Consider the following 13,151-nt stretch of genomic DNA (forward strand, 5'->3'; position numbering starts at 1 on the left):
GGAGTCTACAGTGAGCCATGATCGTGCCACCACACTCCAGCCTGGGTGACAGAGTGAGACCCTACCTCAAAACAAACAAACAAACAAAAAAACGCATCTGTGGAAGGATGGATAAGGGGTGAGTGCTGTGGAATGTCAACACTGGAGAGGTGAGATTTCCACATCTGGGCACGAAGGCCTGGTTGGCAGTGTGCCAGGAGCCTTGTGTCCAGAGCAGCTTTGCTGGGGGAGAAAGGACGAGGTGAGCAGATGAGTCGCTGAGTAAGACATAGTTTCTGTTGACCCACATGGGCTCTGCATTCTCTGGCTTGCCCTGTTTTACCACCTGTGACCTCCTATATAGCAGGCCCTTGAATGACGAGGTTTTGTTATAAAGTTGATGAGGGGGAAAGAAAGTTGATTTCTGGCTCTGGCCGCTGTGTGTGTGTGGTCTGAGTGTTCTCCCCAGGTCTGCATGGGTCTTCTCTGGGTGTTCTGGTTTCCTCCCACTTTCCACAGCTGTGCAGGTTAGGTGACCCGGCACGTCCACTTGGTCCCAGTGTGAGTGAGTCTCGCTGTGTAAATGAGTGTGCCCTGTAATAGGATGGTGTCCTGGCCAGGGCTCGTTCCCACCTTGAACCCTGAGCTGTCAGGACAGGCTGCGGCCACCTGCAATCCTGAACTGGAATCATTGGGTGAATAAATAACTTACTCATTTAAATTAATCTTTCTTAAGTGTATGTAGAGCTCACACTTATTTCAATGTTTAATATTAGAAGTGTTTTGGCTTTGATGTTTACTGCTTTATGTAGTAAGGTTTGATGGTATTTTTATGACTAGAAATAAGCGATAGAATCTTAACTCCTGTTTCTATCCATTAGCTTATGGTAAAGTTGGTTTCCTTATAGTCATTTCGTTTAAAGTCACAGTTTTCAAGAACCTATCAATGCTGTTAGTGAGAACTTAGACTGAAATTGTGTTTTGTGCATGTCCTCCCTCTCTGGACGTTGGGACCCTTGATGGCAAGAACAGTCTTTTAATTTTTTTTTCAAATTTATTTTAAGTTGTAGTAAAATATACATAACATAAAATGGACCATTTTAACCACTTTTAAGTGTACAGAAGAACGAAGTCTTGATTAGTTTTAGCCTCAGGGTTTGGCACAGTGACACTCAGCAAATGGTTGTGAAAGGTATGGAGGAGGAGGGAAGGAAGAAGGGTCTGCGCCTGTACCTGCGTGTTCACGCACCTGGTTGTCCAGCAAGTCTGCATCAGGGAAGGACTCGGGGGCAGGAGGTGGCTTTCCCCAGGGCTCGTTAGATCTCTGTTGTGCCCTGCTTTCTGGATTTGGGCTCAGGGCAACCTCATCTCTTCTTTTTTCTCCTGCTCACACCCTGCAATAATTTGATGTGCCAACTTGGCTGGGCTTTAGTACCCAGATAGTTGGTCAAACATTATTCTGGATGTTTCTGGGAGGGTGTTTTGGGATGAGGTTTATATTGAAATCAGTGGGCTTTGAGTAAACAGATGGCCCTCTTTAATGTGGATGGGCCTCATCTGATCAACTGAAGGCTGGAATGGAATAAAAGACTGAGCTTCCCTGAGTAAGGGAATTGTGCAGCAGACAGCTTTTGCACTGGAACTGTAGTATAGGCTCTTCACTGAGTCTTCAGCCTACCTTCTGCAGGGTAGGCCTGCAGATTTTGGACTTGCTAGCCTCCATAACTGCATGAGGCACTTCCTTAAACTAAACCTCTCCTCTCTATATACTCATCCTATTGGTTCTGCTTCTCTAGGGAATCCTAACACATGCCCATATTCTTTCTCTGTCATGCTTAAATGTGTTGCTTGACAGGTTTAGTGAACAAATACATAGGAAAAGATGTGATAAGTCAATTGCTTCTAAATGAGAGCTTGGGTGTTTATGGACAATGAAGGGGCATGGCCAATGCTCCTTGACTGGAGATGTGTGGGAGGACTAAGAATTTCAGGTTGGTGTGTGAGCACTGAACTGCCTCTAACACAGACACTTGAGAAAGATGCTGGTGAAGAGAGCAACCCCTCTGTCTCAGCATGGAATGTCCTTCATCCAGAGGCTGAACTTCAGGATTTTGGGGAGAATCTCACAGTGACTTCCCTGCTTCAGTCCCCCTCTTCTCAGTCTCTCTTTCCTTCTTTCCTGGTGATTTGAATATGTGTTTGGAATTTCAGGGAGCTCAAACTGAAGACACTGGGTTTGGATACAGTGAAAATGGTTTTTGCTAAGTAATTTATTTCAGATGCTTAAATGGAGACAATGGCAACCATCCTTCTGTATTAACTGAGATGGAAGCTAGCAGCCTGAGAAGGAAAAAAAACCCAAAGATGAAACCTCTTGGGCCAGCAATGTCAGAAAGGCTAGGCTGTTCTAGCTGTCCACATGTGGCTACAGGGTGGGCCCGCAGAGCTGCCGCTCACATCCTCGAGGGCCCACTGGAGGTCTGCCTGAGGCTGGATCAGCTTTACCTGCTACTTTTATCACTCAGGTTCTGCTCAGAGAAAGGCCCTGTCCTCTTACTGGGCCTTGAGGAAGCCAAGGTGAGCTGCTGGTAAGTCCGATTAGGCTAGTCTCCCATCTGTGGTCACAACTGCAGATGCTGCCTGGGAGATGCTGCCTGGGAGATGCTGCATTCTTCTCACAGGGCCACGGTGAGTAATCCGGGGAAGCTGCTCTTCAGGCTGCCTCAGTCAGGATTATGTGTGTCAAGGATGATGGGGAGTGGTAGGCACCCCTGAGTCAGGTTGAGGGAGGCCTAGCGCTGCTCGGGGTTCTCTGTCAGAAGCACTACAAAGGGACAGGTGCTCTTTTGGGGGATCTAAAGGTTCTGCAGTTGGCGCTGATTTGAAGGTGGCCTGGATAACTTCCTGCAAGGCTTGCTTGGGCATCTTCTGCTGGGATTCCTCCTAAAAGGGGGTTCAGGCACCTTAACCACACCTCCAGTTCCCTCAGTTTGCATAACAGGAGCCTGAGGCCTGCAGAAGGTTCCTAACCTCATCCCAGTGATTTAGCAACAGAATGGCAGTAACATCCTGGTGAGGGGCAGAGTAATGACAGCCCACATTCACTGATGGTTTGAAACAGAGTATTAAACCAGTGGGGTGAATCCGTGCTCTGCTCTCTGCCCTGCCATTGTTTAGCTGTGAGATCTGGGACCAGTCAGCTTCTCTGCCTCTCAATTTCCTCATCTATGTTATCATTTACTATATTCTAAGCATCACTGTTGTAAGAATTGGACATACATTAAGTCATTTAATTCTTTTTTTTTTTTTTTGAGACGGAGTCTCGCTCTGTCGCCCAGGCTGAAGTGCAGTGGCACGATCTCAGCTCACTGCAAGCGCCACCTCCCGGGTTCACGCCATTCTCCTGCCTCAGCCTCCCAAGTAGCTGGGACTACAGGCGCCCGCCACCATGCCTGGCTAATTTTTTGTATTTTTAGTAGAGACGGGGTTTCACTAAGTTAGCCAGGATGGACTCAATCTTCTGGCCTTGTGATCCGCACGCCTCGGCCTCCCGAAGTGCTGGGATTATAGGCGTGAGCTACCGCGCCCAGCCAAGTTATTTAATTCTTAAAACAACCCAATGAGGTAGTTACTATTGTCATCCCCACTTTAGAGATGAGAAAACTGAGACACAGAGAGATTGTCCTGTGGCTAACAAATGGCAGAGCCATGCTACGAACCCAGGCAATTTGGCTCCAGAATTCTTGATTTTAATTTCTATACTAGGTGTGCTCTTGAGATTCTGGCTGTCGTCCTATTGCAGTGAGAGCTCTGTGATAGCATCCTTAAAATTCACCCAGGTCCTGTAGGACAAAACACTTGGTTAATTTTGTTTTCAAGGTAAAATAAATAATGGAGTGGGAACGTACAGATTAAAAGAGACTTTAGAGACATATCAACCCATTACAATGTTTGGAGGGAGATTATTGTTAAATGTTTTTAGGTGAAATAGTGATATATATGTTTGTCTAAAAATAGAGTCCTAGGCCAGATATGGTGACTCACACCTGTAATCCTAGCACTTTGGGAGGTTGAGGTGGCGAGGGCTATCACTTGAAGCCAGGAGTTCAAGACCAGCCTGGCCAACATGGTGAAACCCTGTCCCTACCAAAAAATACAAAAATTATCTGGGCATGGTGGTGCACTCCTGTAGTCCCAGCTAATCAGGAGGCTGAAGCATGAGAATCACTTGAACCTGGGAGGTGGAGGTTGTAGTGAGCTGAGATTGCGCCACTGCACTCCAGCCTGGGTGACGGAGTGAGACTCTGTCTCTAAGAAACAAAAAAAATTAAAAAATAGAGTCCTTATCTTTTAGAGATATATGCTGAAATAGCTACAGATTATATGTTGTTTGGGACGTGCTTCAAAATAATCAGAGGACGGGAGAGAGTGAGGATATGGATAAAACAAGACTGTCCATGTTTAATAACTGTTGAAGCTGGTTGATGGATGCATTACAGTATATTATACTCTCTACTTTTGTTTGGAACTTTCCATTATAAAAAGTTTTTAAGAAATCACCCTATATAAATGTTTGTTTTATTCTCTCCGAGAAATGTCAAAAGCACATGGACCTACCTCATGGCTTTTGGGAAGAGCAATAGTCCACAGGGAGGGAGTGGATGGGACACTGCTAAGAAGAGTCAGCTTCTAAGAGTGTAATTTATTGGGGGTGTCCCATAGTGCCTATATTGTCTATCATGGTCAGAACAAGAATAGAATACTTCTATGCTGTTCCCCTTGTTCTGGTAAACAAATGTACACGAAACAATTTACTAACAAAAAATCTTCACGCTGCCGCTATGCTCCACCACTACAGAGCCAGCCCACTCTCTTCTCTCTGCCCCACTGCCATTATTTTGGCTTGCCCAGCCCAGTACATATCCAGTTCTTCTAATGACTTAACCCTGATTTCCCTCTGGAAAACCATCATTTCTCTACTCTCTCTTGGTTCCAGGACTCGGCTGTAATCTATGCCTGCCAATCATAGCATAGCATTCCTAAGCCACAGATATTTGTTTAGGGTTGAGTATTTGATTCAAGCCATTTCAGTCAGACCCAGTCCAAACTAGTCCTGGGGCTGTTATATGAATGACTGGAAAGGAGGCACACATTTTGTCTCTGGACTTGAAGTTGTGAAGGGAGACGCTGCTTGATAGAGCAGAGTGGAGAGACTCCAGATTCTGATGAATCATTTGAACTCCTAGATCCAGCTGTACCTGAAGCCATACACAGTATGCCACAAGTGGTCTGCTAAAACTTGTTCTGAAATATTACTAATATAGTAGCAAATCACATAGAGAATGAACATTCTTAAGCCTACTATTAAAATGTAGAAAGAAGAGCTATTAATTTTTATGCTTTTGATTTGATTATAGGCTAGAGATGTAGACATAGAGTAAAAAATGGTGTCAGTTCCAGTGGTTGAGTAAAGCATTAGCAGAGATCAGGACCAATCTTTCATCATTCCATGCATTCTTTCTGAGAGCTGAGAGAAACCAGGAGACTAGACAGACTCCTGTGCTGGTGAAACCCGTGGATATTTGCATGTTTTGCCTGTGTATGTGGTAAGGTGACTTCATCCTGAGTGTGCATCTGCCCTGTTTATGCTTGGCCGTAGCATCAGACAGATCCAGATTGTGGTAATGAGTAACTGTGGGCTTTCCTCAGCTTCAGACACAAGATGAGTTCACATTTTATCCTTCAGCCTCTAAATGCCCCAACTGGAGCTTCCAAATGGAGTGACTGAAGTCTGGCCTTTAAGACGTTGTGAATGTTCAGCAACAATTCAACAATGAGTGAAGCAAAGTCTCTGGGTCTCCCAGAATAAATAAAAAAAGACGAGACAAAACAAAAGTCTCTGGGTCTTGCATTGTAGATCAGAACCGACAACAACATGACTTCATATTATGATATGAAGACATCATTATACCAGCTGTGAAACCTTGGGCAAATTACCTAGCTTTTCTCTGTTTAATTTCCACATCTGTAAAATGAGAATAATAATAATAATACCTACCTTATTGGGTTGTTGTGAAGTTAAATGAGTTAATAAAGTTTAAGTGCTTTGAATAGAGATTGGCACCTTATGTTAGCTATGATGATTACTGAGAAATAATTTTTTGCCTTAAACAAACAATTCTCTTGAACATGGATATCTGAAACAAAACACAGGCAGAAATATGAGGATTTATGAAAATTGTGATCAGCTCTATGAGAGCGTGTAATACTTCTCAGATATCAGTACTCTGAAGTCGTATTCTTCAGTTTTCTGAGGTATTGGGTCAGCTGGAAAGCTGAAAGTTTGAGGTTCTCATTTGTAGGTGGTCATTTGTAGGGTTCTGCTGGTGACCAGTCACAGGCAAGTTAATTAAAATCTTAAAAACACACCTACCCAGACAGTGGTTTATTTAAATCTCAAATAGATGGGCTGGCAGGGGTTTGGGAGATTTCTTTGAAATATGTAGGTGTCACAGGAAATACTAGTAATTCAAGACTTAGATCCAACTTTAGCCAATGTCCCAGGGGGATGATGAAGGTAAGGATAACAAGTAATGCCTCACTTTTCAGAGATGAAATGGTTTTGATTTTTTTTTTTTTTTTTTTTTTTGAGACGGAGTCTTGCTCTATTTCTGTTGCCCAGGCTGGAGTGCAGTGGTGCAATCTTGGCTCACTGAAACCTCCGCCCCTCTGGGCTCAAGCGATTCTCCTGCCTCAGCCTCCCGAGTAGCTGGGATTACAGGTGCCTGCCACCATGCCCAGCTAATGTTTGTATTTTTAGTAGAGACAAGGTCTTGCCACGTTGGCCAGGCTGGTCTTGAACTCCTGACCTCAAGTGATCCGCCTGCCTCAGCCTCCCAAAGTGCTAGGATTACAGGCATGAGCCACTGTGCCTGGCTGGTTTTGATTTAAATTGGTAGAATGCTATTATTATAACTTTCTTTTCCTCCCTTCCTTCCTTTTTTTGTTCTCCTTTTCTCCCTCCCTTCTTCTCTTTCTTTCCTGTGCACTCTCTCTCTCTGTTCCCAGGAAGTATATAACCCCCTCTCTAGAAGTAACCACCTTTAACAGTTTGCATATATCTTTTCTTTCTTTTTCTATATACTTACAGACACACACACACACACACCCCTGTACACTTATAAATCATTTCGTAGGTGGGTTTCAAAACATTTTATATAAATGAGATACTATTTTGAGTTGCGCTTTATACTGCTTTTATCCACGTTAAGGTCTTGTCTTCCCATGGCGATAATATGGATTGATGTCTTTTTGAATTGGTGCTTATTGTTTCATTCCATGGGCACGCCACAGTTTTATTTATCCATTTACTGCTTGATGGATATTTGGGTTGCCTTCCACTTTATGCTTTCATGAACAATCCTCACGTAGCCCTCATGTGGCACATACAGAGTCCCTTTGCTCTCAGGTACATTTAAAAATAACTTACTAAAGTGGTTTTTAGTTTTAATATATAGAATACATTTGCATTTCCTCCTAAAATTTACCAGTCTTTATGGTGCCCTGGTGACAAACGTTTGATCCTTTGGATAGCCACGACTTGTTTCTAGTTACACCATTTTCCCATGTGATTTTCAACAAAATATGTCCAGATAATGGTGATGGCCATAGAAACTTGAATTGTACATCTCAATAATCAAGACATTCTCTACTCTTAAGACCCATCTACAAGTGTTATAATAAGAGTGACAACCAAAAATTTTTTTACATCCTCAGGATTTCAAAGGTAATTTATTTCAGCTGTGTAGCCTGGCAACATTTTATACTGTTATAAAATCTGCCTGTTTAACAAGCACCAGTATCCTTCATTTTTATTGAAATTTTATGTTGAGTACATTTTACTGGCAAGTCTGTAGCTGAATGCTTGTCTCCACAAGGTACTAATCACTAGTATCTGTGGTTAGCATCCTGCACAGCACATACACTTCACTCTTTATTTAATAAAATTCTTCTGTTTTACAGAGCACAAGGGGGCAAATCTGCAAATTCAGATGTGATATTACCTTTCAACTGCACAAGCTGTACACAAGGATTTGAGAAGTTTATTATTGGACACACATCTGTCAGGAACTCCTCTGCTGTTAACTAACCACAAACCATGGAGCTCAGGTGAGTTCAAGGATTATCTGTTTAGCAAGTAACTTGATACTCTGAGACTGTAGCTAGCCTGTGAACTCTTTCTGACTGGTTCAGAATGAGAAAAAGCTCTTGTTCCAGAATATAAATCAACACATGATTTCATTTACTAAGGAAGTCTTGCTCAGAAAAAAAATTGACTGAGCTAAATGGTGTGCTTTGTGATGTAGTTGACCTACATTCTGCTCCAAGTGCCTTAATTTGTACACTGATCTGTGCACATTCTAAGTAATACTGTCAAGATGTTTTATAAAGTTGAATGAATGGGTGAATGAATGAAACATATCTAAGATAGATTAAATGGCTTGTCAGTATTGGAGTGAGAGGATGAAGAGGAAGGTGATTAAAATTTTCCCTTTCAGTGATACAATGTTCCTTGCCGGCCTCTGAGCTGCCAGAAGAGAGGGAAGATTATTTAAGGCACAAATGGCCTACCCGACCACTGTTGCCTGTCCACTTGCCATTCCCTAAGAAATGCATTTCTCTCCTCTTGGTTTTTGTTCTTCTTCCTGTTCTTGTTTCTTTTTCCTGTGTTTCTGGGATGGGATGGGATTTAAAGAAGAAAGAAAAACAATATATGGATGGCTCATTGTATGGTCTATATTTTACACACAATTAAATTCTCACCAATAATGGGTAAGATGCTATTGTTTACTTTGTAAGTGCTCAAATTCAGCAAGTTGACCCACTTCCCATATATAATGAAGTGGGAGACTGGGGACTTGAACCCAAGTCTGCTTGATTCTCCCCAGCTGGTTTGGTCTCCTACTCTCACCTCCCAGGAAGGTGCCTACAGAATCCAGGTCCTGGGACAGAACTTTCAAAGTGCCTGCACTGACAAACTTATGTTCTATTTTGTACTTTTGAAGCTCCATTAATTTCATAGTTTCAGTACCTTTAATTGCCACAGACCCTGCTATATTGACCACTTATCTGTATTTGTGTTATATACTCGTACGTCCCTGTAGGTTGTGAATGTCTTCAGCTTATTCCTGTTTGTTCCCTCACACTAGTGTATGGGGCTTCAAAAGCAGTGTATGTGATGGGTTATTACATTAAATATGTTAGTCTGTAAACTTCTTTATGTATCTGAGAAGACCGATATCAAATGATAGACCCAAACACTTAAACTGCAAGATGCTGTGGTATAAATCTATTGAGCCATGTGTGTTGTCCAATAAAGTAGTGCACAATGAAGACAAAGGCATTAGGCTGAATTCAAGAACCCATTGTCTTGAGATATGAGGCTGTGCTCCCTGGTATCCTTGGATTATGGTTTTTGGAACTTCATACTAGTGTGTAATCTCCTTGAAGACAGGAAGTGAATCTATGTTGTTTCTCCAATGCCTAGTGTATTTCCTGGCCTACAGTTCCTAGCTCCTGAAGAGTATGTGTGGAAATGTTGAATGCACTCGGTTCTCAGCATTTCTTCCTCAACTGCTGTGACTAGGGATCATCATGGACCCTCATGTGGTTCTTAGATTACAAATTGTAGGTCTTCTGCTCTGGGTTTCCTGGTCCTAATCTAACATTTTGTTCTTTCATTTCAATCTCTGTCAGCTCCTGCTCTGCATCAGGCACAATTCTATGATCAGAAGCACAGCTAGCAGGAAGGTGAGGGATGTGGCAGCAGGCGGACAGTTGTTTATCCTGAGCATGTTCTCCAAAGGGAGCTGTGACAGTTGTTAAAATATTAAATGAAGGTTGAGGCAGCAATGTGAAAGTAAAATCATGAGACCTATGAAGAGAGTAGTCAACAAGTGGCATCAATGGCTCAGGCCCTACCCAGGCTTGCCTTTAGGTTTTAGAAACTTGGCTTCTCTCTCCCCATTAGTCCAGTGGAAGAGCCAATTATACCTCTCATCTTCTTAGGGATAGAATATTTTTTCTTTTGGCCAGAGAATCAGGCCCTCTACAAGTAGAATTTATCTTCTCAGGCACAAGCCAGGTTTCCCTGGCCCACTCCAATGACATTCTTATGTTCCTTTTTTTTTTTTTTTTTTTTTTTTAACGATACTGAGGCTGTGAAACACAGGGCTTCCTAGTTCAGCTCACCTTTATCTGTTTTTGAGAATCTCGAATCTTACAATCTGGGTCATGTACGTAATTTCCTGTTTTGGGGCACTGTATATGCACGTCCAGAGTCCCTTGCTAGAGGAATATGAAACTTTTGAGCGTTTCAGGATATTTTTTAATGCTGTCTCCCAAACTGGGGCTGTCTACTCATGTGCCATGCCCTATCTGGCTCATCATAACAAGCCAGAACCAATCTTTCCTTTAGATTCTCTCTTTGCCTCTTGTTACATTTGACTAACTTTGCAGTTGCTCCCACTTCTTGGCTTGGTTCTCTGATCCTGTCTTAGCCTAGTATTAGTTCCCTATTGCCATTGTAAGAGATTACCACAAACTTAGTGGAGTAAAACACAACACAAATTATCTTACAGTTGTTCTGGAGGTCCAAAATCTAAAATGGGACAGCAGGGCTGCATTCCCTCTGGATGCTCTCTGGGAGAATTAATCTCCTTCCCTTTTCCAGCTTCTAGAGCCTGCTCACATTCCTTAGCTCATGGCTGCTCATTACCACAACCTTTGCTTCCATAGTCACCTACCACAACCTTTGCTTCCATAGTCACATCTCCTTGGGCTCTGATTCTCCTGCCTGTCTCTTGTAAGGAGTCACGTGGAGAATCCAGGATAATCTCTCCATATTTTAGATCCTTAATTTAATCAAATCTGCAAACTCTCTTTTACCATGTAAGAAACGTGATTGCATTAGTCCATTTTCACATTGCTGATAAAGACATACCTGAGACTGGGCAATTTACCAAAGAAAGTGGTTTAATTGGACTCGCAGTTCCATGTGGCAGGGGAGGCCTCACAATCATGGCAGAATGCAAGGAGGAGAAAGTCACATCTTAAGTGGATGGTGGCAAGCAAAGAGAGAGAATGAGAGCCAATCGAAACGGGTTTCCCTTTATCAAACCATCACCGCCTTTGAGACTTATTCACCACCATAAGAACAGTATGGGGGAAACCGCTCCCATGGTTCAATTTTCTCCCACCAGGTCTCTCCCACAACACATGGGAATTATGGGAGTACGATTCAATATGAGATTTGGGTGGGGACACTGAGCCAAACCACATTAGTGATATTCACAGGTTCTAGGGGTTAGGACCCGGACATCTTTGCAGGAGGCACTATTCTTTCACAGTCCTTATTAGTTTTGGTGCCCCCCTAGATTTCTGAGACCATGGTCCTCTCCCTCCAGGACTATTTTCAGCTCTGACCATACTCATATATATATTTTTTGACAACTGTTGTATAAATTTATCTATTTCTTCTTGCAGTTCTGCAAGTTTTTGCATATGAATTTTAAGCTTTCTAATTAGGTGCATAAATACTAGGACTGTATATCCTCTTAATTGACCCTTTCATCATTATGAAACAACCCTCATTTTCCCTGTTTATATACTTTACTCTGAAATCTATTTTGTCTATTATTACCCCAACTTTCTTTTGATTAGTGTTATCAAAGGGGTATCTTTTTCTATCCTTTAACCTACTGGATTCTTTGTAAACTAGCTGCGGCCAGGCGCAGTGGCTCACACCTGTAATCCCAGCACTTTGGGAAGCCGAGGTGGGCAGATTGCTTGAGCCCAGGAGTTCAAGACCAGCCTGAGCAACATGGTGAAACCTTGTCTCTACAAAAAATACAAAAATTAGCTAGGCATGGTGGTGTGCACCTGTAGTCCCAGATACTCGGCAGGCTGAAGTGGGAGGATCGCTTGAGCCCAGGAGGTGGAGGTTGTAGTGAGACGTGATCATGCCACTGCACTCCAGTTTGGGGGACAGGGCGAGACCCTGTCTAAATAACTAACTAAATAAAATAAATTAAAAAATAAAGTAACTGTCTGTATCCAGCAAATGATTGGACTTCTCTTTTTTTTTTTTTAGATGGAGTTTTGCTCTTATTGCCCAGGCTGGAGTGCAATGGCGTGATCTCGGCTCACCACAACCTCTGCCTCCCAGGTTCAAGCGATTCTCCTGTCTCAGCCTCCCAAGTAGCTGGGATTACAGGCATGCACCACCACACCTGGCTAATTTTGTATTTTTAGTAGAGACGGTGTTTCTCCATGTTGGTGAGGCTGGTCTTGAACTCCTGACCTCAGGTGATCCATCTACCTCGGCCTCCCAAAGTGCTGGGATTACAGGTGTGAACCACTGTGCCCAGCCTGGGCTTTGCTTTTTAATCCAGTCTCACAATCCCTGCCTTTTAATTGGGATTTTTAGATCACTTGTGATTAATGTAATTATTGATATATGCATTTTAGAAAAACTCCTCTGGAGATAGACTGGAGACTGGGAGACCAAAGAGTTTCTTGCAGCAATCAAGTTAAGAAATAACAGCTTAAACCAAGGAAATGGTCCTAGAGATTGAGTGGGAAAGGGGCTGTATCTGAGAGATGTTAAGGGTATACAATCAATAGAAGTGGAGCTAGGACAGAGAAATTTGTCAGGTATGATGTAGGTACCCAGATAGATTGCAATGTACAGAAAGGTACTGTTTTAGATGTCTCGATAGTTTTGTAGACTGCCTGGTTTTATACCAGCTCATGTCTGATTTTCCATCTTTACCCAGTTTACACTGAATCTAACGCAAAAGGTACAAAAGTACCTTAGTACTTAGTACTAAAGTAAGCACCACAGTAAGTTAACATATATTATTATGTTAACTATGGTTAATACCATAGTAAGTCTCCGACATACAACAGATCTTTGGGAAATGCATCTTTTCATAACTAGAGGGACGTGCTAGAGCAGTTTTACTCTGAAGTTGGTTGACATATCACTAATTCTTCATTACTGAGAGCATTAGATTACAGAGTGTCCCCATCCAAATCTCATCTTGTAGCTCCCATAATTCCCATGTGTTGTGGGAGGGATCCAGTGGGGGATGACTGAATCATGGAGGCGG

At 42.7% G+C, this 13,151-nt stretch overlaps 1 protein-coding gene across 10 annotated transcripts in view; it reads right to left on the reverse strand.

Moving 5' to 3' along the window:
* Positions 1-1,350: 1,350 nt before the first annotated feature.
* The window catches only part of THAP6 (THAP domain containing 6), a 29,237-nt gene continuing 17,436 nt past the window's right edge, over positions 1,351-13,151 (reverse strand). For 3 of the 10 annotated variants that reach the window (XR_012434860.1, XR_012434864.1, XR_012434863.1), the window contains 2 exons: positions 6,038-6,176; positions 3,713-3,821 (listed from right to left, as the gene is read on the reverse strand). Coding sequence is in view for 5 of the 10 variants with exons in the window: in XM_074039866.1 (XP_073895967.1) it covers positions 8,643-8,711 (69 nt within the window). In the remaining 5 variants the exon portion in view is untranslated. Of the gene's footprint in view, positions 3,822-4,672; positions 6,177-8,509; positions 8,712-13,151 lie in introns of those variants that run through there. The other 7 variants (XR_012434861.1, XM_074039867.1, XM_074039868.1 and 4 more) reach the window with 4 other exon arrangements.

Source organism: Macaca fascicularis, chromosome 5 (genome assembly GCF_037993035.2).
Source record: "Macaca fascicularis isolate 582-1 chromosome 5, T2T-MFA8v1.1".
Classification (NCBI taxonomy): Eukaryota; Metazoa; Chordata; class Mammalia; order Primates; family Cercopithecidae; genus Macaca; species Macaca fascicularis.